The following is a 26807-nucleotide window of genomic DNA, read 5'->3' on the forward strand; positions in this document are numbered from 1 at the left end:
ACATTCAGTTCAGTTCAGTTCAGTCACTCAGTCGTGTCCGACTCTTTGCGACATGAATTGCAGCATGCCAGGCCTCCCTGTCCATCACCAGCTCCCGGAGTTCACTAAAACTCAGCGTCCATCGAGTCAGTGATGCCATCCAGCCACCTTTTCCTCTGTCGTCCCCTTCTCCTCCTGCCCCCAATCCCTCCCAGAATCAGAGTCTTTTCCAGTGAGTCAACTCTTTGCATGAGGTGGCCAAAGTACTGGAGTTTCAGCTTTAGAATCAGTCCTTCCAAAGAACACCCAGGGCTGATCTCCTTCAGAATGGACTGGTTGGATCTCCTTGCAGTCCAAGGGACTCTCAAGAGTCTTCTCCAACACCACAGTTCAAAAGCATCAATTCTTTGGCACTCAGCCTTCTTCACAGTCCAACTCTCACATCCATACATGACCACAGGAAAAACCATAGCCTTGACTAGACGGACCTTTGTTGGCAAAGTAATGTCTCTGCTTTTGAATATGCTATCTAGGTTGGTCATAACTTTCCTTCCAAGGAGTAAGCATCTTTTAATTTCATGGCTGCAATCACCATCTGCCATGATTTTGGAGCCCCCCAAAATAAAGTTTGACACTGTTTGCACTATTTCCCCATCTATTTGCCATGAAGTGATGGGACCAGATGCCATGATCATCGTTTTTTGGATGTTGAGCTTTAAGTCAACTTTTTCACTCTCTTCTTTCACTTTCATCAAGAGGCTTCTTAGTTCCTCTTCACTTTCTGCCATAAGGGTGGTGTCATCTGCATATCTGAGGTTATTGATATTTCTCCTGGCAATCTTGATTCCAGCTTGTGCTTCTTCCAGCCCAACATTTCTCATGATGTATTCTGCACATAAGTTAAATAAGTAGGGTGACAATATACAGCCTTGACATAGGGTCCATCTTTAGTGTTATGTGTTCTAGGGATTGGACAAACACACAGTGATGCCATATATCCACCATTAGAGTACTAGACAAAGTATTGTATGGTTGTTATTGTTTAAACTCTGAGTCATGTCTGACTCTTTTGGAACCCCATGGACTGTAGCCCCCAAGGCTCCTCTATCCATGGGATTTTCCAGGCAAGAATACTGGAGTGAGTTGCTGGGTTGCCATTTCCTTCTTCAGGGGATCTTCCTGATCCAGGGATCAAACTGACCCAGGGATCAAACCTACATCTCCTGCATTGGCAGGCAGATTCTTGACCACTGAGCCACCTGGGAAGCATTTATAAGGTACTTGCCTCTTTTTTCTGCAGATTCTTTCCTCCCACACCCCTAGCCCCTGGAAACCATTGCCATACAGTTGAAATCAAAAGGTATGTAACTTTTCTTGTATTGGCTTCTGTCACGTGGCCATATGCATTTGCTTCTTCCATGTCTTTTCATTCTCGGTAGTTCATTTATTTTCACTGCTGAATAAAATTCCATTTCTAAATATACTGCTATTTATTTATCCATTCAACTACTGAAGGATATCTTAGTTACTTCCAATTTATGGCAGTTATGAGAAAGCTGCTGTAATTGTCCATATTTAGGTATTTGCACAAAACTTAAGTTTTCATTCATTTGGCTAAATACCAAGGAGTGAGATTGCTGGACTGTATGGTTATGCTAAACTGTCTTCCAAAGTGGCTGAAACATCTTGCTTTCCCACTAGCATATAACAAGAGCTCCTGTTGCTTTACATCCTCCCCAGCATTTGATGCTGTCAGTGCTCTGGATTTTGGCCATTCTAATAGGTGTGTAGTGATATCTTCAGTTCATTTCAGTCACTCAGTCATGTCTGAATTGTTGCGACCCCATGGACTGCAGCACACCAGGCTTCCCTGTCCATCACCAACACCCAGAGCTTGCTAAAACTCATATCCATCAAGTTGGTGATGCTATCTAATCATCTCATCCTCTGTCATCCCCTTCTCCTTCTGCCTTCAATCTTTCCCAGCATCAAGGTCTTTTCCAGTGATCATGTATGGATGTGTGAGTTGGACCATAAAGAAAGCTGAGTGCTGAAGAATTGATGCTTTTGAACTGTGGTGTTGGAGAAGACCCTTTTTTTTTTTTTTGGAGAAGACTCTTAAGAGTCCCTTGGACTGCAGGGAGATCCAACCAGTCAATCCTAAAGGAAATCAGTCCTGAATATTCATTGGAAGGACTTATGCTGAAACTGAAGCTCCGATACTTTGGCCACCTGATGCAAAGAACTGACTCATAGGCACCTTTTATTTTGTTGTAACTGAAGATAATGCCATAAGCAAACTTATATTTAAGTCTTCTAATTTCTCTTGAGATGGTAAATCTTCCACACGCTATGGCTCTAGTGACCTCAAACAATACCTCCATTAGCAATGTGTGGGTCTCACAACTAAAGATACAAGAGCTTTTTGGTTTAGGCTTCTGCTTTTTTCTTGAAACACTAAATAGAGAAGCAAATAGGAAAAAAGAAGCAACACTGATACAAATCGGTTTCATAACTAGAAAGGGGTTTTGAGGGACTCATTCAACAGAATGATCTAATTCTAAGCAAATTTAGTGAGGAAAGAAAACATGTGTTTCTTGCTTATATTTATAAATCATCCAGGGATTTGGAGCAAAGAGCTGATGTAGCCCAGCTGACTATTTCTTTGGTCCAAGAAGAACTTAAGACAACTGGAAGACTTCCCTGGATAATGTGGGAGTGACTGTGGGCTTGTTTTTAGATTTCTGTGTGTGGTTTTGGCTTGGATCAGGAAGCAGCTTGGGCAAGTCTGTGAGAGGGTAAATAAGAGAGGAACAGGATGTATTGTGCTCCTTTGGCTGTTTGCCAGCTTTGCTTTGACTACGCAGTGTTGTCTACTATAGCTACCACAACTGGGATAAGTCCTGGCAGACTCAGGGATAAAATTATGGCAAAAGAGAAACCCTGAGAAGTAAGAATTCAGAGGCAATAAGACTAATCCCTGAAAGTTGCTTTCTCACCCCACCAGCTCTAAACTGACAGAGGAAGTTAACAACTAAGGGCTTTTTCTTCCTAATACTATTTCTCTAGGTGCAAACGGTGAAGATCTGAAAACTGTCTGTGAGTGTTGAGTAACTGACTTGTTTCTTGATCTTTGAGGTTTTTCAACCTGTGGGAAACTCATCAACTTCCCACTTTCTAGCTTTTCTAGCTGGTAATATCTGAGGCTGTCCATCTCTACATGTATTGCTTAATAGAATAAGTAACAATGTCATGTCAAAATGAGGTAGCTGACTCCAAAATAACACATTAAGGAAGCAAACATTTCCAAAGATTAATGATAGTAGAAATGTTAAAATCCAAATAATAGAAATGCCCCAAAGACAGAAAATTCAAAAAAGTAGAGATAAGGAAATAACTTGAATAATGTAAATGAATTTTCCAGACTTAAGAAAGAGAAAAGAGCATGGTGTGAGAAAAACCATGGAGAGTCAAAAGGAGAAGAGGAGCAAAACATTAAAAAAAAAAAAAAATTGTGCCCCTAGGTAGTTATAGAAAATTTAGGAACTTTAAAACAAAGAAAAAAAAATCCAATGATTCCAAAAGAAATAGTATATCACATTGAAAACAACCAAGATTATACTGAAACCACATTTTCCAACAGCTGTAGTAGATGCAAGAAGAAAATACAATAGCAATTTTAAAATATTGAAGGAAAAGAACTTAGAACTATGATTTTATGCCCAACTAAACTCTTTATTCAATTATCAGAGTTTGATTCAAAAATATTCTCAAGCATTAAAGGTTATAAAAATTAATGACATAAAGACCCACTTGAAAGCCTTTTATATAAATTAATAAATAAGAAGAAAGAAAATCCAGTGTATACCACAAGAGATATATGAAACAGAGATGATCAAATACCTTGACAAAATGTATGTATCCTAAAACAAAATCATTATAGCCCCCCCAAAGTGTATTCATAATTTCCATGATTTGAAAATCTAGGTAATTCTATCCAAGAAAACTTTCCATTTTGATGGACATCTTCTATATCATCACCCTGCAACATGGGAGTCACCAGCAACATAGTTATTGAGTACTTGAATTATGACTTCTATGACAGTGGAACTGAATGTTTCAATTATATTTAGTTTAATTAATGTTAACCTTAACAGCCACATGTGGCTAGTGACTATTTTTTAGACAGTGTAAGTCTAGATAGTACTTTCACAGCATCATCTTTTACGACTTAAAATATCTCAATTGGAATTCCATCACCTCCACTATCTTTGTTCATAGTGATGCTTCCTAAGGCCCACGTGACTTCGCATGCATTCCACAATGTGTAGCTCTAGGTTGGTGATCACACCATCGTGATAATCTGGGTCATGAAGATCTTTTTTGTACGGTTCTTCTGTGTATTCTTGCCACCTCTTCTTAATATCTTCTGCTTCTATTAGGTCCATACCATTTCTGTCATTTATTGTGCCCATCTCTGCATGAAATGTTCCCTTGGTATCTCTAATTTTCTTGAAGAGATCTCTAGACTTTCCCATTCTGTTGTTTCTCTCTGTTTCTTTGCATTGATCACTGAGGAAGGCTTTCCTATCTCTCCTTGCTATTCTTTGGAACTTTGGATTCAAATGGGTATATCTTTACTTTTCTCCTTTGCCTTTCACTTCTTTTCTATTCACAGCTATTTGTAAGGCCTCCTCAGACAACCATTTTGCCTTTTTGCATTTCTTTTTCTTGGGGATGGTCTTGATCCCTGTTTCCTGTACAATGTCACAAACCTCCATCCGTAGTTCATTGGCACTCTGTCTATTAGATCTAATCCCTTGAATCTATCTGTCACTTCCTCTGTATAATCTTAAGGGATTTGATTTAGGTCATACCTGAATGGTCTAGTGGTTTTCCCTACTTTCTTCAATTTAAGTCTGAATTTGGCAATAAGGAGTTCATGATTTGAGCCACAGTCAGCTCCCAGTCTTGTTTTTGATGACTGTATAGAGCGTCTCCATCTTTGGCTGCAAAAAATATAATCAATCTGATTTTGGTATTGACCATCTGGTGATGTCCATGTGTAGAGTCTTCTCTTGTGTTGTTGGAAGAGGGTGTTTGCTATGACCAGTGCATTCTCTTGGGAAAACATTGTTAGCCTTTGTCCTGTTTCATTCCATACTCCAAGGTCTAATTTACCTGTTACTCCCGGAATTTCTTGACTCCCTACTTTTGCATTCCAGCCCCCTACAATGAAAAAGACATCTTTTTGGGGTGTTAATTCTAGAAGGTCTTGTAGTTCTTCATAGAACCATTCAACTTCTTCAGCATCACTGGTCAGGACACAGACTTGGATTACTGTGATATTGAATGGTTTGCTATGAAAACAAACTGAGATCATTCTGTTGTTTTTGAGATTGCATCCAAGTACTGCATTTTGGGCTCTTTTGTTGACTATGATGGCTACTCCATTTCTTTGAAGGGATTCTTGCCCACAGTAGTAGATATAATGGTCATATGAGTTAAATTCACCCATTCCAGTCCATTTTAGTTAGCTGATTCCTCAAATGTCGATGTTCACTCTTGCCATCTCCTGTTTGACCACTTCCAATTTGCCTTGATTCATGATCATGGCAAATAGATGGGGAAACAGTGGAAACAGTGACAGACTTTATTTTCTTGGGCTCCAAAATCACTGCAGATGGTGACTGTAGCCATGAAACTAAAAGACACTTGCTCCTTGGAAGAAAAGTTATGATCAACCTAGACAATGTATTAAAAAGCAGAGACATTACTTTACCAACAAAGGTCCATCTAGTCACAGCTATGGTTTTTCCAGTAGTCATGTATGGATGTGAGAGTTGGACCCATAAAGGAAGCTAAACACCAAAGAATTGATGCTTTTGAACTATGGTATTGGAGAAGACTCTTGAGATTTCCTTGGACAGCAAGGAGATCTCACCAGTCCATCCTAAAGGAAATAAGTCTTGAATATTCATTGGAAGGACTGATGCTGAAGCTGAAACTCCAATACTTTGGTCACCTGATGTCAAGAACTGACTCATTTGAAAAGCCCCTGATGCTGGGAAAGATTGAAAGCAGGAGGAGAAGGGGATGACAGAGAATGAGATGGTTGGATGGCCTCACTGACTCAATGGACATGAGTTTGAGTAAACCCCGAGAGTTGGCAGTGGACATGGAGGCCTGGTGTGCTGCAGTCCATGGGGTCGCAAAGAGTCACACATGACTGAGAGACTGAACTGAACTGAACTAAAGTCTGGGTAATATCAACACCATGTAGGACTTGGGAAAGAGGAAGGAGTATGAGAGCCAGGTGAATTCTTATATTTGGGGGAGAAATAGTTGTCACTTATTTAGTTGATGAGTATAAACAGGTTTTAATTATAGGCCAGAAGACTTGAGTGGGCTACCTTGCACTCCTCCAGGGGATCTCCCTGACCCAGGGATTGAATCTCCCTGGGTCTCTCACATCTCCTGCATTGGCAGGTGGGTTCTTTACCATTAACACCGCCTGGGAAGCCCACACATGTCCATACACATACATATATCCCCTCCTTTTGTACTTTCTTCCCATTCAAGACACCAGAGCACTTTAAGTAGAGCTCCCTGTGCTATACAGTATATTGTCATTAGTTATCTATTTCATATATAATATCAATAGTATATATGTATCAACCCCTATGTTTAATTATTCTAAACCCTCTCTTCTCATCTCAAACCTCTCACTCAACTCACTAATTACTACCCTCTCATATTTTTAAAATAGACTTTTTCCTTGAAGCAGTTGAAGCCATCATGGATATCTCCCTCAATAAAATATTTGAAATACTTTAGTTCTCTTATCAAGCAACTCTCCTATGTCAGTGACTTAAGAGACAGATATTACATACCTTCTGGATGATTTGTACTAAGTATCTTTGAGTCATCTATAAATTGGGAATCATAATCTTTGAACCAAAGACTTAAATCTATTACAATTACCAAATAAAAGAATGCATGCAAAATATTTACATTTTAAGGGATTTTGCCATTTTTATTCATGTTGCTGTTTTATTTCTACTTAAACAGTATTTAAACAACTTTCCTAATCACCAAGTATACTTTATCATGAAACTTTCCAATTACTGTTAAGTTGTTAAGTTTTATGGGAACAAAATTCTCTGTGGTCAGGATATTTGCCATGATTTCTTAGTTTAATGGTCGTAAATTAAGCCCTATGTTTAGTAATTCCTTGGATATTTTATTCAGAAGGGTACATGTATATATCATTCCTTGTTCCCTCCAGATGCATTAAGTAAACAACCCTTTCATTGTTATTTCCCCAGCTTTAATTTATAGACTGATACTCAACTCTCTAACAAACAACATCAGTATCTTGGGCAGATAGTGCAGTTTATAAACTTCTTTCACTGAACATTTGTATTTTCAAACATCTGTTATCTTCATGGTACTGTGCTCCTGAAGGACACACCAGGATTTATATATCCTGCCTTTAAGAGTTTTAACTAAACTGCAACTCTCACTAACTGACCAAATTGGAAGATAGCATCTGTCAAATTCATACAGTTGCTCAAACTTCACCTTAAAAATCATTCAAGATTTTTCTATATCCCTTAGTTGCTACATCCAATCAATTAGCAAGTGTGATAATTTTATGAGCTAACTATTTCTAAGATATGTACCAGTACGCACCATTGTCTTCAAGGCCTTTAATATTTGTCTCTCCATAAGCTTGTTGTTGGTTAGTCGCTAAGTTGTTTCCAACTCTTTGCAATCCTCTAGATCATAGCCCACCAGGCTCCTCTGTTCATGGGATTTCCCAGGCAAGAATACCAGAGTGGGGTGAATACATACTTTTTATGCTGTATTTAAGTCATGGAAATGGACTGTGGTTATACATACATTTGTGTTTTCTACATATCCATTGGCTTTTCTCACTTAGTTTTCTCTCACCAGAATACTCCTTCCACTATTTCTTTTCTAGCTAATAATAATCTCTCTCCCCCCACCCCACCCCCTGCACCAAATGATGTATTCTAAAATCTACCTGAATATAATGCACAAGCCTCAGTCACAATATTTACCATTTGCATAAACTGTATCTATTTGTAGATTAATCTCTATTATTAGACTTTATTACAGGAATACTAAGGATAGCATCGGGCTTCCCTAGTAGCTCAGCTGGTAAAGAATCCACCTGCAATGCAGTAGATCTGGTTCAATTCCTGGGTCAGGAAGATCTGCTGGAGAAGGAGATAGACTACCCACTCCAGTATTCTTGGGCTTCCCTGGTGGCTCAGACAGTAAAGAATCCGCCTGCAATGCAGGAGAACTGGTGTTCAATCGGAAACCACTGAACAACTTACACTTTTCAAGGACAGTATCAGGGTCATCTTGAAATGCCCAGAAATGTAGTATTAATTTAGTGTAAACTCAAATTAACATGATCTCAATAAATATTTAATTTATCTTGCAATATTAGTAGTATGCTGCTGCTGCCAAGTTGCTTCAGTCATGTCTGACTCTTTGAGACCCTATGGGCTGTAGCCGGCCAGGCTGCTCTGTCCATGGGATTCTTCAGGCAAGAATACTGGAGTGAATTGTCATGTCCTCCTCCAGAGGCTCTTTCCAACCCAGGAATGGAACCTGTACGTCTTATGTCTTCTGCATTGTTAGGCAAGTACTTTTACCACTAGCGCTACCTGGGAAGCCCTGTTATTTGCATAAATAGCAAAAATAATAATAATAATAATTTGTTTTTTAATAGTCTGAAAGTAGAATTTTCAACAGTAATAGGAGTTGCCCCCCCCCAAAAAAAAACAGTAAAATAGTTCCCAAATGCTGATACATTTATTGTCATCCTAAAACTGTATTCCCACCTAACTACCATTAAAGAATATAGTGAAATAAATATAGTCTCCTGGGAAAGAATTTTAAAACACAGTACTCCGTTTACTCTAAGAGATGCTTTGTTAGAAAATATGTTTTACAAAAAGGAATCTTGGAGAAAAGAAGATGGTATGCTTATGAGTAATTTCAAATAGCATCTGTATAAAACACAAAACTAACTATAATGACCTGGGGATGAAAATCATGGTAGAATTAAAACACCTGACAACAACATGTAAGGTGGCTAGGGGTGGGATGCTGATAAGAGTTACACCATTGCCGGATCTTGTATTAGTTGATGGTAGTTAGATGTTATTAGGATTTTATTTTGCTAAATTTTAATGGTAACTACTATAGGATACGGGAGAAGGAAATGGCAACCCACTCCGGTATTCTTGCCTGGAAAATCCCATGGACAGAGGGGCCTGGTGGGCTAAGGTCCATGGGGTTCCAAAGAGTTAGACGTGACTTAGCAATTAAATCGGAGAAGGAAATGGCAACCCACTCCAGTATTCTTGCCTGGAGAGTCCCATGGGCAGACGAGGGTGGTGGGCTGCTGTCCACGGGATCGCACAGAGTCAGGCACGACTGGAGCGACTTAGCATGTATGCATGCATACTATAGGATACATGTAGAATTTTGATCTTCTAGACCAGCAAAAGATATAGAAAATTATAGAGCAAACTTAAATGACTCAAAAGAATGTAGAAAAACAAAGAGAAGCATAGACATGGAGAGATTACTATAAAACTTACAATCTGATGCTTGCAAACTCCCAAATGTATCAGTAAAAAATAAACTCAGTAGTTAAAGAGCATTGATTTTTAGATTGAGAAAACTCTACTAATAGGAATATAATTTAGAGTTAACTGAGAAATACCAGGTCAATGGATACCAAGAATCTCAAATTGTTTTACCTTTTTTACTAAATAATATTGTTTCTAGTATTTTATCCAAAAGAAGTCATCTGAAATCAAAGAAACATAAACATAATCTTGGGCCATTGGGTGCCCAACTATTTTTCTCTCAATTTAAGTTTTCTCTATAAGCATTTATATCTTTTGCTGGTCCAGAAAATCAACAACACTTTTTCAAAACATGTACAGACTGATAGATTTTCTTAAATATACAGATATCTCAGTGTTAGTAGATACTTTCCCATGCTATTGGAGCACCAGGGCCAAGCAGTTGCCCAGATGTGAGTCCTTAACAAGATGTAACCACAGACATAAAAACTTCTCAGAAATGAGGAACATTCTCATGGTCTTGACAGTGCAATGTCTTGGCAACTTTTCAAAGCCATTAGGAAACATTCCCCAAACTTCCAAAGAAGGTTTGCGATTTTTAAAACTTTTTTTCAATTTGTAAAGAGAAGTAGGGGGAAGATAAAGCTGGACAGTGAAGGAGGGGAGATAAAACTGGACAACTGGTCAGATCACAACTTTGTGCTGAGTAGGACTTCTCAGCTACCTGCAGTAGTCAGCATGTCTTTGGTCCTGCTCTCCATCCTCTGCCTCATTATTCAGACTCAAGGTAAGCACTAATATACTGACAATTCCAAAGAATTAATTTCATCATTGTCATGTCTTTCCAGGAGAGGGAGAGAAAGCTAAAGAAAAATTCTTTGTTATCAAAGCTTAAGTAGAAGAAGGAAATTGTTCTTCTCAGCGTTTCTCTTCTCAATGGGAATTGTCTTCCACGTGATTTCAACAAACCAGTCAACAAAAACATTTACATATTTTATATCAATATTATGTCTCTTTCTCTAGCAATAACCATAAGACAAACACTTGAATCAGAGCTGTATGAAGTAGTTCATCCTAAGAAACTACACATTTTACACAAAAGAGAGATACAGAATAACCAAAATGAGAAGCATGGCAAAGAGGTAAGCAATGGATTGACCATGGTGTCATCTAATGAGACAGCAAAGGATCTTTTTACTAGTAGAAGTGATGTCACAGTCAACATCTAATAGTTTAGTTTTGAAATACATTTATACAAAAGCTCCCCTTTGCCCTGGAGAGGGCATAGGTTTTCTTCAAATGCTTTTTTGCACTGAAGCAGCAGGAAGGAAGTTAACTGACTCCCTGGATCAGAAAGAATAAAGCAGCTTGGATATTTCTCCAAGTTTGTGGGGAGAACAAAATAAAGGAAGACAGGAATGGCAGCCATTTCTAGGAGATAAAATTATCTCATTAATTTACAAGATTTTTTTTTACTGTGTTGAAGATACTCTTTGACTATTACATTTTTGCAAATATTTTCCTCATTTAATAATTTTTATTTTAACTTTTAGCATGTTTTTGTTTGAGCTTTTTTAGTATACTTGGTTTAGCTTTAAAGCAGTAAAAATATGTGCCTTATTATTACCCTATTAGGATCCATTAGAGTACAGAACTGTATACCATACGTTAGAGCAAATGATAAGTCCCTATCTTACATATTAGAGTGAATTTGATCTGTATTATTACCATGTTATTGTACTTTTTGGAAATCTATCTTGGTGTAAAATTTGTGTTTTCTTTTATATATTTTAGAAGCATGAGAACTACTTTTATCTTACATGCATTTGTAATTATTATTCTGTACAGCTACCTATATCATTATAATTATTTTAGATAGATTCAGAAATGTAAATTATCATTATGTTATTAAATATTTTTAGGAAAGATATGAACCTGAACTTCAATATCAAATGATGTTAAATGGAGAAGAAGTCATTCTTTCCCTACAAAAAGCTGAGTAAGTTGCATTTTCTGCAAGTCTAATCGCTGGATTATTCTAAAAAAAATGTAGGAAAATAAATCTTGAAACTCTGTATAGTCTAATTTCACAAAGAAGACGTAAAGCATATTGATCATTAGATTCTAATAGTTTGTGCTAATATTATCGAAGAAGCTTGATGTTTCTCTAGGAAATTATATGCAAATTATAAAACAAAGTCAGCTGCACAAACGACTTTCTTCCTTGGTAATTTTGGAATTTGCTGCAAATATATTCTACCCAGATAAACTCAAACCTTTGATGTGACTTTCCAGTACTTTTATTTAATTGGAGTATATTTTCTTTAAAATATTATGTTAGTTTCTACTGTACAGAAAAGTGAATCAGCTATACGTATATGTATATCTCCTTTCTTGAATTTCTTTCCCATTTAGGTCACCACAGAGCATTGAGTAGAGTTCCCTGTGCTATACAGTGAGTTTTCATTAGTTATCAATTTGATACATCACTTCAGCTCAGTTTTGTTCAGTCGCTCAGTCGTGTCCAACTCTTTGCGACCCCATGGACTGAAGCAAACCAGGCTTCCCTGTCCATCACTAACTCCCAGATTTTGCTCAAACTCATGTCCATCGAGTTGGTGAAGCCATCCAACCATCTCATCTGTCATCCCCTTCTCCTCCTGCCTTCAATCTTTCCCAGCATCAGGGTCTTTTCCAATGAGTCAGTTCTTCGCATCAGGTGGCCAAAGTATTGCAGTTTCAGCTTCAGCATCAGTCCTTCCAATGAATATTCAAGACTGATTTCCTTTAGGTTTGACTGGTTTGGTCTCCTTGCGATCCAAGGGACTCTCTAGGGGAGAAGTCTAACACCACAGTTCAAAATCATCAGTTCTTTGACACTCAGTTTTCTTTATGGTCCAACTCTCACATCCATACACGACTACTGGAAAAAGCATAGCTTTGACTAGACAGACCTTTGTCAGCAAGGTAATGTCTCTGCTTTTATATATAAGGCTCAGTCAGGGCACACAGCCTTGAGATACTCAGGGAATAGGGTTACACCAAGTTCTATAATAGTCAGTAAACTTCTCCCTGAATGCAATGCTCCTTGATGTGTACTTGTGACCAAACACCCTTCCGAGATTGCTTAGAGGCTGTTTTCTTGGTGTGAAGAATCCCAATAATACATTTGAAGTTAGAAAAATCACTCTCTGATTTCTGTGTTAGTAAAATATTGGAAGACATTTCTGTCCTCAGATCTAAGAGGTATAACTGAATGTTTGATTTGCTTTAGGAGTAGACTCACGATATTGGAAAAGTATCAGTGCATCAGAAATTCAGCTCTTTCTCACCATAAATATTATCATTCCTTTAATGCTGAAGATCGAATCAGGGATATTAGCCTTAATTATCACCATGAGAGTATTGTTCAACTTTCTGCTCTCTCCAGGCATCTTCTGGGACCAGACTACACTGAAACATATTACTCACCCGGTGGAGAAGAAATCACCACAAGACCTCAGAACATGGTAGGTCTGAATGCTTTCTGGGACTCTTAACTTGGATCAGCTGCTTACATCATGAGATTCGTAAGTCCAAGGTAAACTTAAAAAAAAAAAAAAAATCAAAGGACTTGAAAGCAAGGGGCTCATCTATGACCAAGGAGACAACAGGTGAAAAAAAGAATTATATCTTTTTTAAAAGATAGGAGTAGTAGGAGGCTCTCAAGTGTTGCATTAAACTTTTTTTTTTTTAGCATTCATGTATTTGAGTGTGTTGGATCATTGTGGCACACAGGATGTTCACTGCATCATGCTCAGTATTTCGTTGTGGTGCGTGGACTCTCTAGTTGTGGTGCACGGGCTTAGTTGCCCCTCGGCATGTGGGATCTTAGTTCCCTGACCAAGGAGTGAACCCACAACCTCTGCATTGCAAGGCAGATTCTTCACCACTGGACCACCAGGGAAGTCCCTCAAGTGTTGCATTTTAAGAAGCAACTAAAAATCTATTTTTCCCTTAAACCATTTTATCACCAGGTTAGAAATATTCTCTCCTAGGTACTCAAAATGTTATGCCACTATTTACTATTTTGTAGTGATAAATGCATTTATCCTGAGATTCACAATGGTATATCAATTTTTAGTTAATAAAAATTTTTATCTGGTTAAAACACTATCATAGAAATGATGCCAAGGTGTAGGTGTCAGACATAGAGAATCAAGGCCAAGAAAAGAACAGGAAGAGAATATAAAAAGGCTCAGTCATATGTATACCTATGGTGGATTCATGTTGATGTTTGGCAGAAACCAATACAATACTGTAAAGCAATTATCCTTCAATTAAAAATAAATAAATTTAATTTAAAAAAAAGGCTCAGTCATGAGTATTATCAAGCTAGGGTGTTTCTCAGAGCCACCCTCCATGGTGTCCCAAACATCTGCTGCTGCTGCTAGGTTGCTTCAGTCCTGTCCAATTCTTAGCAACCCCATGGACTGAAGCCTACCAGGCTCCTCTGCCCATGGGATTTTCCAGGCAAGAGTACTGGAGTGGGTTGCCATTTCCTTCTCCCGTCCCAAACATCTATGTCTCTATAAAAAAACAAACAAGATTTTGGCCACAGAATGGTCCTTTGTTCCCTTCTTACTCTCTTATTTCAAGGGCATCTGGAGTTTTGCTAACATTGACCTTTGGGGAAAGTATCTGATAAATTAGTTCATACTTAAGTGTGGCTTCCCTGGTGGCTCAGACAGTAAAACATCTGTCTGCAATGCTGGAGACCCAGGTTCGATCCCTGGATCGGGAAGATCCCCTGGAGGAGTAAATGGTAACCCACTCCAGTACTCTTGCCTGGAAAATCCCATGGACAGAGGAGCCTAGTAGGCTACAGTCCATGGGGTTGCAGAGTCAGACACGACTGAATGACTTTACTTTAAGTGTGAATGGCCAATGACATCTTAATGTGGTACCTTTCCCAACTTGTCTACAAGCAAATGTTAATGACATTGTTATAATGAAAATGTTATAATGACAACATTTTTTTTTTCTGCTGATACCAGCCATTTATTAAAAACGCATTTCTACTAAAATTGTTCTTAAATTCTTAGATTTAGAGCATGTGATAGCTGGACCCAGCTGAGTTTTTATTTTACAGATTAAAAACGCAGGGATGAAAATACATTACAATAATTAATGTAGCCGTTCTAGTTTAGCCTGAAGAGATTTAAAGTTTCCAGTGATGGCTTGTACTGCTGCTGAGGAGCTCATAGACTGGAGCTCGACCAGATAACCACAAACAGCATCCAGGCAGAGATTTGTGAATCTTCTCCTCTCACAATTTAAAACTTGGCTAGGATTTTCAACATATCTTGTCAATAGTACATGTATACAATCCAAAAGGTGTAAAGGCAAGAAAGACACAGATGGAATGTCAGACCCTGAGGAAAGTCAATTTGTTTTGAACAAGAGTTTATTCATTAGCTTTCTTGGACTGTTCTACACAAGTGATCCCCTACTTTGCTTATATGAAATGCCAAAATGTCTGAGTCTCTGTGTGGTGGCTTGGTCGCTCAGTCATGTCCGACTCTTTGCAACCCCATGGACTCTAGCCCACCAAGCTCCTCTGTCCATGGGATTTCCCAAGCAAGAACACTGGAGTGGGATGCCATTTCCTTCTCCAGGGGATCTCCCCAACCCAGGGATCCAATCTGTGTTTCCTGCTTGGCAGGCAGATTCTTTACTACTGAGTCACCCGGGAAGCCAGTCTGAATCTCTAGCTATAGACAAATTCTTTGGGCTTTCGAGGCTGGTAAAGGGCTGCCACTAACATTCCAGTTTTTTAAAAAATGAGTTGGACCCATAAATCAGAGGGTCTCAGACATGGTGGTGTGGCCTCTTGAGGACTGTAGAATTTAGAAAAATGAATACCTCATTTTATTGATATGTAATGCCATAGTGGAGCTTGCATAGAGGTACTAAATTCTCCAAAGTTGGCACTCGAACCTGAGAGTTCTTGGGGAGTGCTATAGACCACATAAAGCAAATGGTTACTTCTCAAATGCAGTGTCTACTCTTGCCCTAAGTCCATTTAGGTTCAAATTTCCTGAACTTTTCTTTACTGTGAATTAGTGTCACAAAGACAGTTCAACCACCAAATATGGAGAGTTTCCAAAGTCATAGATAGAGAGGTCCATGAAACTGCTGAGATTGTCCATGTTTTTGTTTCTGGGAGTTAATCTGGTCACAGCCACTATTTGTAGAACATTCTTACATATTCAAGATAAGAGTTTTCAACACAACTGTGATACATTTATTTTTGTAGTTAGAAATTTTTTTTCCCAACCTTAGGAACACTGCTACTATAAAGGACACATCCTAAATGAAAAGGACTCTGTTGCCAGCATTAGTACTTGTGATGGATTGAGGTGAGTTACCACTTGTAAAAATATTAAACATCAAGCACTATTTTGTTGCATAATATTGAGTCTTCCTGGACACCATGTCTTCTTACTATTTTGGTAAAATTGTCTCCATTGATAAAATGCTGAATCTATGTGGTTAAAGTGAAGAATAATGCATCATCCTTGCAGTTATCTCATTATCTGCAGTTCTAGTAAAAGTTAGAGTTGATAATTTTTAAACAAGTACTCTATTCGGGAGCATGATGACATCTGGATTCACTTTCATATTTATTATCCATCCACCCTTCGTTTCCTGAAACCATCTGTTTTATCTTCTTAAAGATGCTACCCTGCAGTTGTCACATTAAACATAATTTTTAGAAGTTTGTGGGTATGAGTGTGTTTGTGTATCTGTGTGGTATTTCTGTTTACAAAGGTGATTCTTGCCAGTTAGGGAAAATTTGTAAAGGGTGAGAAAGCACAAATAAGAAAATAACCACCAAAAAGTTTTACCTCTGAGTATCACTATTATTAGTGTTTGATAATAGTTCAAACTATTATCAAAGAGGCTTCAATCTTTTATACAGATAAACAAAAATATCATTTATATGATTGAAATGTAAAATAAAATACACATTCTTTGTCCAACATGGGACATACCACATGACATCAAAAACCTCTTCCCATATCATACAATGCTTTTGTAGATGTAATTTTTTTTTTTACCAGCTGTGTTAGCTTTCTAATATTTCATCATACAGTTTCACTATATATTTCTGAACTAATTTTCCTTCTAAGAAGAGAAAATCTTTAAGTTACTACTAGTTCCAACTTGTTCCTCTGGCTGATCTGCTCATCAATCTTTCTCTTTGGGATTCTTGGTATCCACAAGATACCTACTCCTTTGCAAGGTATCCTTTGAAAGATATCTACTCCTTTACTACATTCTCCCTTATATCGCTGGGATCTGCCAAGAAATATTTGCTAAATGTGAAAATAAACTATGGACAAATATTTACTGAGCTCATGGTATAAATTTCAAATTTGGGGGGATAGCTTCATCTTAGTACTTCTTGTTCAGGATGCCCTGGGTAATTAAAATAGGATCTATTTTTGTATTGACAAACATTGATTATAACTTAAATTAGCAAAAGTTAGCTGTAAGACATATGAATGAAAACTACGTGTGAGCTTGGTACTGAGGGAGAGGAATACCTTCACTCTGGTCAGCGGGTGTGACTCTGGCAGAGAATCTTGAAACATGAGCCTCTGTGTCTCACAGGGGCTATTTTACACATCACAATCAAAGATATATGATAAAGCCTCTGAAAAGCACAGGCCGAGAAGAACACGCTATACTCAGATACAACCAGGAGGAGCTCAACCCAGCTAATCACACCTGTGGTGTAAGAAATGTTGGCAGGAAACAGGACCTTATTCGAACCTCAAGGTCACTCAGAAGTCCAGAGGTGAGTACAGTTTCCCACCATCATTCATTTCGACTGACCCAGTAATGATGTATGAAATACTGGTATACCCAGAAATGGCTTGTGTGAGTAAAGTCCAACTCTTATTTACTTATTCTTCAATTTACTTTTCCTCTGAAGGAAAATAAATAAATAAATCTTTTTGTAAGCTTTTTAATCTCTTAGGTTGAAGATATTATTAACAATGTTCTTTCATTCTTCACAAAGATAGAAGAATTTCTTCAGGGTGAGAAATACATTGATCTGCTTTTGGTGCTGGATAATGCCTTTGTGAGTATGAAATGAGCACTTCTTGGGTAGTTAAGTCAACTTTTCAGTTTTCTTATCAAGCAGACACAAGCAATAAACTATTCTCATGAAAAATACGAAGCCTGTCCACGTGGTTGTCTTATCTGTTCTACCTGCCATGTCAGAAATAGTTTTCATTCATTCCTGCTCTTTTAAAATTCATCTGCTGCCAAAATATTCAGATATGGGAAATAAACTTAATGACAGATAGCAACAGTAAAACAACCACAATAACTAGAAACATAAAGAGTTGGTTATTAATATCTTTTTAAAGTTCTCACTATGAATGTAAATATAAAATATATATAAAATTATATATTATTTATTAATTACAGTCATATATTAAAATATATGAGAATTTATGCTTCATAACCAAATTTTAAAAATATCAAATTGGCTTGAAAACATTAAAATTAATATGATTTATTCAACTTAATTTGAATTGAAATTTTATATGAATGCTTAAGTTTTCTTTTGCCAAAAACGTCTTACATTTGAAATAGAATTTGTTGAAACAGATTCTTAGATAAGTCTCATATAAGGTAGATGTGGAATGAACATTTATTTACATTGAAATGTGTACGTCTTCTTAAACTATAAAATCCCCATCAGCTTTCTCACTTTAATTTGTGGTTTTAATTACTCTTTGCATTTTGTATTTTACAGTATAAGATGTATAATGAGAATATAACTGTGATAAGAAGCTTTGTGTTTGATGTGATAAACCTACTCAATGTGGTAAGATATTTGTTCCATAAACATATGTTTCCACATAGGAGTTTAGGGCTTTTCTATATTTTAAGCAAATAAGAATTGGTAGAATTACAATGGATTAAGGTCAGCAGTTTGGGGAAATTTGGTAGACAAGGATTAACATCAAGGTAAAATCACTGTATACTGTAGCAAAGGCAACTTCTAGGTTTTCTGTTTTCAAAATGGGATACATTTATCCATCACTTGAAATCAGTGAAATATCTAAAAAAAACTAAATAAATCTTTCCTACTGTATAGCACAGGGAACTACATACAATATTCTAGGATAAACCATAATGGAAAAGGATGAAAAAGAACATATATATGTTAGGTAGTTAGAATAGAAAACAGGAGTCCAGAGTGGCGGTAGCTAAAATATAAGGAAGGGAAAAACCCACAAAAATAGAACAAAGGAAGGCCTGAGGACCAGAGTGAGGACCTCAGGTAGAAAAACACTCCTGGCTAGCCCAATTTACATATGGCAGGCCCAGGGCGGGGAGGGTGGGGACATATAAAAAGAGGAGCCAAAGGGCAGGGGGTCTCTCTCTCTCTCTCCCGTGCGCTGCTCTTCTCTTCCATCTTTGGGTCGACATGCCTTCACGCCTAGAGGATGGATTTTCCTGCTATTTTCTAAATAAAATAGAGCTGTAACATGGAGCTGTAACACTGATTTGTCTAAGAGCTATAACACGGTCTGTCCAAGACCCAAGAGCTGTGACGCGCCAAGGGCTTTAATGTCTGTCACTCCAAATCTTTGTTGCGACGAGAGAGAACTGAGGAGCATAAGCTCGCCTGATATACATATATATATATATATATATATATATACACACACACACACACACACACATATATATGTATAACTGAAAACAAACAAACAAAACTCAGTCACTTTGCTATACAGCAGATATTAACATAACATTGTAAATCAGCTATACTTCAATAATTTTTTTTTGAAAAAGAAATATCAAACATTTTCATAATGAAAAATGTTCTTCCCTCAGATTTACAATACCATAGACATTCAAGTGTCCTTGGTAGGTATGGAAATATGGTCTAACAGTGACAAGATAAAGGTGGTGCCCAGCACAGCTGTCACCTTTAAAAACTTTCTGAACTGGCATTATTCTAACTTGGGGAAAATGAAGACCCATGACCATGCTCAGCTACTCAGGTAAGCACACACTGGTCAGGGCCAGGTCTATTTTGACAGAGAAAATAGTTATCCCAAAGGTTTCTTGGCAGAGATTCCTGTTCAATTCTACCTCCTTGTTCAGTGATCAGAGAGCCTAAAGTTCTATTATTAGCAACTCACCTGTGGGATTGTTGCAGACCCATGTCAGATCACTAAAATTGACTCTTGGAAGTGGGATAACCATATGTGGTCATTCTAATGCTATAGAATAGCAGTGGCTTTTCTGGGACCTCATGAATATGAAGAGGGTAGGGGAACTAGGGAAGTCTCAGACAGAGCTGACAGAAGCTGATGGTTCAAAAGACTCAGATTGTGACAATGTACCCGTAACTTTCACACAGTGGAGTTGGCTTCAAAACTCGAATGGCAGGACTGGCGACCTCGAATTCCTTGTGCTCCCCATCATCCGTCGCTGTTATTGAGGTTTGTAAACATATAGATCCCTGAGGTTCTACAACCTCTATGAAGACAAGCACAATGTCTTACTTAGAGTAAGCACAATGTATATCTGCTGAGTCAGTAAATAAAAGTAGAAATGAACCTGTATTAGTAGATCACTATACTGAGGATTCCTTGGATTATGAAAGAGAATATCTCTTTACATTGACCCTCCCAGAGGTTTCACTCTTTAGTTGGTGTTAGGGAGTTAGAAGAGGAAGATCAGAACAAAAACAAAATCCAGGTGCCCCCTAGGATCTGAGGTATCTTCAAATTAATCATCACCAGTGCCCTCTGGGATCTGAGGTAACTTCAGATTAATCATCGCTAGTATCTATGGCCGGAGAAGGCAATGGCACCCCACTCCAGTACTCTTGCCTGGAAAATCCCATGGACGGAGGAGCCTGGTGGGCTACAGTCCGTGGGGTCATTAAGAGTTGGACACAACTGAGCGACTTTACTTTCACTTTTCACTTTCATGCATTGGAGAAGGAAATGGTAACCCACTCCAGTATTCTTGTCTGGGAAATGTCATAGACAGAGGAGCTTGGAGGGCTACAGTTCATGGAGTCACAAAAGAGGCAGACTCCACTTAGCAACTAAACAACAACAATGAATAATGGAATTATCATGATTTAACCATGGTTTATAAATAATCCATATCGATTGAGCAATGGCTTAGCAGTTAGATTTCCAATAGCAAATCATTTCAAATGTTTACAATGTCATTTTTTATGTTTGAAGTGTAAACATTTTTAATGTTTACAATGTCCTGTCAGCTGTCTCAAATGTCTATAATTTACAATAACCAATGAAAGGGGAAGAAGCTCAATGATTCAATAATTTTCATGTGAAACTATTATTCTTTGTAATACCAAACATCAATGATAATGAACAAATAATTGAATAAAATCACAAATAAAAATATTTCTTTTTTTTTTTTTCCACCAGGGTAAGAGAAAGAACAGTGTCTCTCTTGTAGGAGTGATGTCACACGAATTGGGTCATGTCCTTGGTATGCCTGATGTTCCACATAACACCAAGTGTCCCTCTGGGAGTTGTGTGATGAATAAATATCTAAGGTGAGACCTTGTCATTCTAGAGAAAAAAAAAATTCTTAAATCTTAAAGAATTCAGATGCAGGCTGTATAATTGGATGAATATTTTTTAATATAATGGCTGTGTTTCCAACGAATTCATGCTCTAGTTTCTTGATATACAGGATTTACCAGCTAGCAGAACTCATTATTTAAGATTTCCAAATATGCCAAGGTAGAGTTTATAAGTATAATGATCATGTTAATCTGCTGCTGCTGCTGCTAAGTCGCGTCAGTCGTGTCCGACTCTGTGCGACCCCACAGACAGCAGCCCACCAGGCTCCCCCATCCCTGGGATTCTCCAGGCAAGAACACTGGAGTGGGTTGCCATTTCCTTCTCTGATGCATGAAAGTAAAAAGTGAAAGTGAAGTCGCGCAGTCGTGTCCGACTCTTTGTGACCCCATGGACTGCAGCCTACCAGGTTCCTCCATCCATGGGATTTTCCAGGCAAGAGTACTGGAGTAGGGTGCCATTGCCTTCTCTGGATCATGTTAATCTAACTTAAAATAATTTTAGCTTAAAACAGTCTTTTCTAAAAATATTTATATAATTAAGATGAGAACATCCTTATAAATCCCTGTCACCAATCAATTCATTTTTATGTTATTAATGTTGTCTTTTAATAATTCTAAGCACTTTGCAAGGACTTGTGATAGAAAAATCAATAAACATATCTTACTGTTGAAGTGCTCATAAATAGGAAGTTAAATATCCCCATTGAACCTTTAAGTCTACAGTTATTTCCTTTCACTATTCATTGTTATTATCATTTGCCTCTCAGCCTTCAATAGTGAGATGAGTGAATGATAACAAATGGTGAAGCTCATCACTGCTGCCATTTAGGGCAGAATTGAATCTGCACAGGAAGTGAAATTCTTCCAACTCCTACAACTGGGTATCTAGAAAAAGAATTTTCCAATGAGAGTAGTATTCATGCTCTATCACACTCCACATATAACATGGCTCATTTATACTAAATTTGGAGTTTTTGTTGAGCTAGTAAGACAAGTTAGATTTTTATGTTAACTTATCACTGTATATAACATGGTATTTCTCATTTTTCTTCTGGTTACAGTTCAAAATTCCCAAAGGATTTCAGTACAGTTAGTCGCTCACATTTTAAAAAATACATGTTATCTCAAAAGCCAAGATGCCTACTGCAAGCATTGGTTCCTAAAAATATGACAAAACCAGTGTGTGGGAATCAACTTTTGGAAGTAGGTGAAGACTGTGATTGTGGCTCTCCTGAGGTATGCAAATATCCGCGGTCTAAAAACTTTACTAGAGAGTTATTGTGGCTTTCTTTTTAGTTTTAATTAGAGTATAATTGCTTTACAATGTTGTGTCAGTTTCTGCTGCACAACATGAATCAGCTATATGTATACATATATCATTTCACTCTTGCACCTCCCTCCACTCCCAACCACGTCCCACACCTCTAGGTCATTACAGATCACCAGGCTGAGCTCCCTGTGCTGTTCATAATGTTATCTTTTTTTTTCCTTTTAAAATGCTCTTTTGGAAGTTCTTTCTAAAGACAAACTTGGCGTCTTAGTAAAAAGTAGGCTTGTATTTGTTTTCAGTACTGACTTTGGTCATCTTTTGAAAAGCATTTCAAAAGCCAGGATACGCTTATTATATGATTGTATAAGAACTTCAATGAAAAGAGGTAAATCATTAAGGTGAAAAGACAGCTCTCAGAATGGATAAAAATATTTGCAAAAGAAACAAGTAACAAAGGACTAATATCCCTTGTGATACAAACAGTTCATGCAGCTCAGTGTAAAAAAAGGGGAAAAAAAATCTAAAAATAGGTAGGAGACCTTAATAGACATTTCTCCAAAGAAGATATACAGATGGACAAAAAATACATGAAAAGATGCTCAACATCACTAGATATTAGAAAAATGCAAACCAAAACTATAATGAGGTATCACCTCACACTGCTCAGAATGGTCATCATTAAAAAATCTACAAACAATAAATGCTGAAGAGGATGTGGGGAAAAAAGGGAACCCTCCTACACTGATGGTGAGAATGTAAATTGGTACAGTTACTATCGAGAATAGCATGGAGATTCCTTAAAAATATAACCATAAACTACCACGTGTGTGTGCTAAGTTGCTTCAGTGGCGTCTGACCCTTTGCGACCCTATAGACCATAGTCCACCAGGCTCCTCTGTCCATGAAATTCTCCAAGCAAAAGTACTGGAGTGGGTTGCCATGACCTTCTTCAGGGTATTTTCCCAACCCAGGGATTGAACTTATGTCTTTTAGTCTCCTGCATTGGCAGGCAGGTTCTTTACCACTAGCACCACTTGGGAAGCCCCCAGAGCTACCATATGCCCCAGCAATCCCACTCCTGAGCATGTATCTGGAGAAAACCATAATTCAAAAAGATACAAGCATCATAATATTCATTGTAGCCCTATTTACAATAGCCAGGATGTGGAAGCAACCTAAATGTCCATTGGTGGAGGAATAAAGAAAATGTGGTACATATATATAATGGAATATTACTCAGCCACAAAAAGGAACAAAATTGCGCGATTTGTAGATATGTGGATGAACCTAGAGACTGTCATACAGAGTGAAGTAAGTCAGAAAGAGAAAAACAAATATCATATGGTATCGCTTACATGTGGAATCTAGAAAAGTGATACAGATGAACTTATTTGCAAAGCAGAAATAGAGACACAGACATAGAGAATGGATGTATGGATTCTAGAGGCTAGGGGTGTGGGATGAACTGGGATATTGGAATTGACATATAAACACTATTGATATTATGTATAAAATAGATAACTGTTGCTGCTGCTGCTGCTAAGTCGCTTCAGTGGTGTTCGACTCTGTGTGACCCCATAGATGGCAGCCCACCAGGTTCCTATGTCCCTGGGATTCCCCAGGCAAGAATACTGGAGTGGGTTGCCATTTCCTTCTCCAATGCATGCATGCATGCTAAGTTGCTTTAGTCGTGTCTGTCTCTGTGCAACCCTATGGACAGTAGCCCACCAAGCTCCTCCATCCACAGGATTCTCCAGGCAAGACTACTGGAGTGGGTTGCTATATCCTTCTCCAGAAAATAGATAACTAATGAGAACCTACTGTCTAGCACAGGGAACTCTGTAGTGCTCTGTGGTGTCCTAAAGGGGAAGGAAATCCAACAAAGAAGGGATATACATAAGCATATAGTTTCTACTATACTTTGCTGTACAGTAGAAACTAACACATTATAAAGCAAGTGTACATTCTTTTAAAAAGTAAATCCTTAACTATACGTGTCACTTATGAACTTTCTTAAATGTATTAGTCAAATTTCTAAATCACATAAACTCCCAGCTGATTGTTTTGTTGAACAATAACAATTAAAAAGGGGTTTCCCATGTGGCTCAGTGGTAAAGAATCTGCCTGCCAATGCAGGAGATGTGGGTTATATCCCTGGGTCTGGAAGAGCCCCTGAAGGAGGAAATGGCACCCCACTCCAGTATTCTTGCCTGGAAAATCCCATGAACAGAGAGGAGCCTGGCAGGATACAGTCCATGGGGCCGCCAAGAGTAAGACACAACTGAGAGACTAAGTATGTACACACAGATGCAACAATTGAAAATCCAGAAGTAAATTCCGTTGAGAGAGAATTGGTCTTTCATCAAGCAGTGGGAGCAGGTAATGGCACCCCACTCCAGTACTCTTGCCTGGAGAATCCCATGGACGGAGGAGCCGGGTGCGCTGTGGTCTGTGGGGTCGCACAGAGTCGGACACAACTGAGCGACTTCATTTTCACTTTTCACTTTCATGCATTGGAGAAGGGAATGGCAACCCACTCCAGTATGCTTGCCTGGAGAATCCCAGGGACAGAGGAGCCTGTGGGGCTGCCGTCTGTGGGGTCGCACAGAGTTGAACACGACTGACGCAACTTAGCAGCAGCAGCATCAAGCAGTGTGTGAGAAGGAGAAATTAAAACGTAAAGAGGAAAAAGAAAAATCACACAAGTCTGTAGAAGATGGATTAACATAGAACATCTAAGATAATTACTATACATATGGCTAATCTTGATAAAAATCTAACCCTTTTGAGAAATCAGTGTACCCTAAAAAATATCTCTGATAAAATGTTTATTAGCAGTCTCAGACTAGGTTTCTAAAAGAAAGCGTTCTATTTAAGACTAAAAAAATGAATTACGATTTGAAGAGACTTTTTACATGTCAATCTGCCGAATGCTTTTTTTTTTTAATTTTATTTAATTTTTAAACTTTACATAATTGTATTAGTTTTGCCAAATATCAAAATGAATCCACCACAGGTATACATGTGTTCCCCATCCTGAACCCTCCTCCCTCCTCCCTCCCCATACCATCCCTCTGGGTCATCCCAGTGCACTAGCCCCAAGCATCCACTATCGTGCATCGAACCTGGACTGGCATCTCGTTTCATACATGATATTTTACATGTTTCAATGCCATTCTCCCAAATCTTCCCACCCTCTCCCTCTCCCACAGAGTCCATAAGACTGTTCTATACATCAGTGTCTCTTTTGCTGTCTCGTACACAGGGTTATTGTTACCATCTTTCTAAATTCCATATATATGCGTTAGTATACTGTATTGGTGTTTTTCCTTCTGGCTTACTTCACTCTGTATAATAGGCTCCAGTTTCACCCACCTCATTAGAACTGATTCAAATGTATTCTTTTTAATGGCTGAGTAATACTCCATGCTTTTATAACCACAGCCTCCTTTATTACTCACAACAAACCTGCAAAACAGGTTTGTTATTTTCCCAATTTAGAAAAGAAGTGAAACTCAGAAAAGCTAAGTAACTAGATCCAAGGATACAAAGCTAGTAATTGGTGAAACCTGTTGCAACCCAAGATTTATCCATTACTCTAAGAGACTTTGTGACAATGGGGAAGACATATAATCATTCTATGCTATTTATTTATTCAGAAATTTAAATTTATTGAGGGCTCCCCTGGTGGCTGAGTGGTAAAGAATTTGCCTGTCAATACAGAAGACATGGGTTCCATCCATGATCTGAGAAGATCCCATGAAGCAACGAAGCCTGTACATCAAAAAAGAAAAACAAAACACAAAAAAGAAAATTTAAGTTATTAAATTATATTAGAAGTTTACATGGTGCAACTTAATTATTCACAAAGAATAATGTAAATATTCTGTTAATTATAATGAGATATGAAATTTTACAAGTGATTTGATGCTTTACAATAATTTAGATTTATGTTTATCTCATTCTTACTTATATTCCCATATGGTTTCTAGAGTGGAGGATAACTGAAATTGTTCACAATCTTTGGCATTTCTAATTTCAACAGGTAAAATGCTGTGTGTTCAGTACATACACACACACACACACACACACACACACAAGAGAGCAGGACGAGAACAGGAGAGGAGAAACTACTATTATACCGTGTTTAATATCTTATTTTCTTTAACTATATTATCCAGTTCCCATATGCTTTCCATATCTTGCTGATTTTCTTCTTCTGTAGATGAATAAAATTAGAGAGCTAGAGAGTCCAAACTTAAGAACAACT

The 26807-nt window shown here is 37.9% G+C and overlaps 1 protein-coding gene across 3 annotated transcripts in view; it reads left to right on the forward strand.

The window, feature by feature from the left end:
- Positions 1 to 26807, forward strand: part of ADAMDEC1 (ADAM-like, decysin 1) — a 125337-nt gene that overhangs the window by 89616 nt on the left and 8914 nt on the right. For 2 of the 3 annotated variants that reach the window (XM_010808060.4, XM_005210279.5), the window contains 12 exons: positions 10242 to 10404; positions 10641 to 10759; positions 11540 to 11616; positions 13048 to 13126; positions 15942 to 16018; positions 17277 to 17463; positions 17689 to 17751; positions 18436 to 18507; positions 19527 to 19696; positions 20059 to 20140; positions 21107 to 21237; positions 22329 to 22503. In XM_010808060.4, the coding sequence (XP_010806362.2) occupies positions 10242 to 10404; positions 10641 to 10759; positions 11540 to 11616; positions 13048 to 13126; positions 15942 to 16018; positions 17277 to 17463; positions 17689 to 17751; positions 18436 to 18507; positions 19527 to 19696; positions 20059 to 20140; positions 21107 to 21237; positions 22329 to 22503 (1395 nt within the window). 3 annotated transcript variants of the gene reach the window in all.

Source organism: Bos taurus, chromosome 8, assembly GCF_002263795.3.
Source record: "Bos taurus isolate L1 Dominette 01449 registration number 42190680 breed Hereford chromosome 8, ARS-UCD2.0, whole genome shotgun sequence".
Lineage (NCBI taxonomy): Eukaryota > Metazoa > Chordata > Mammalia > Artiodactyla > Bovidae > Bos > Bos taurus.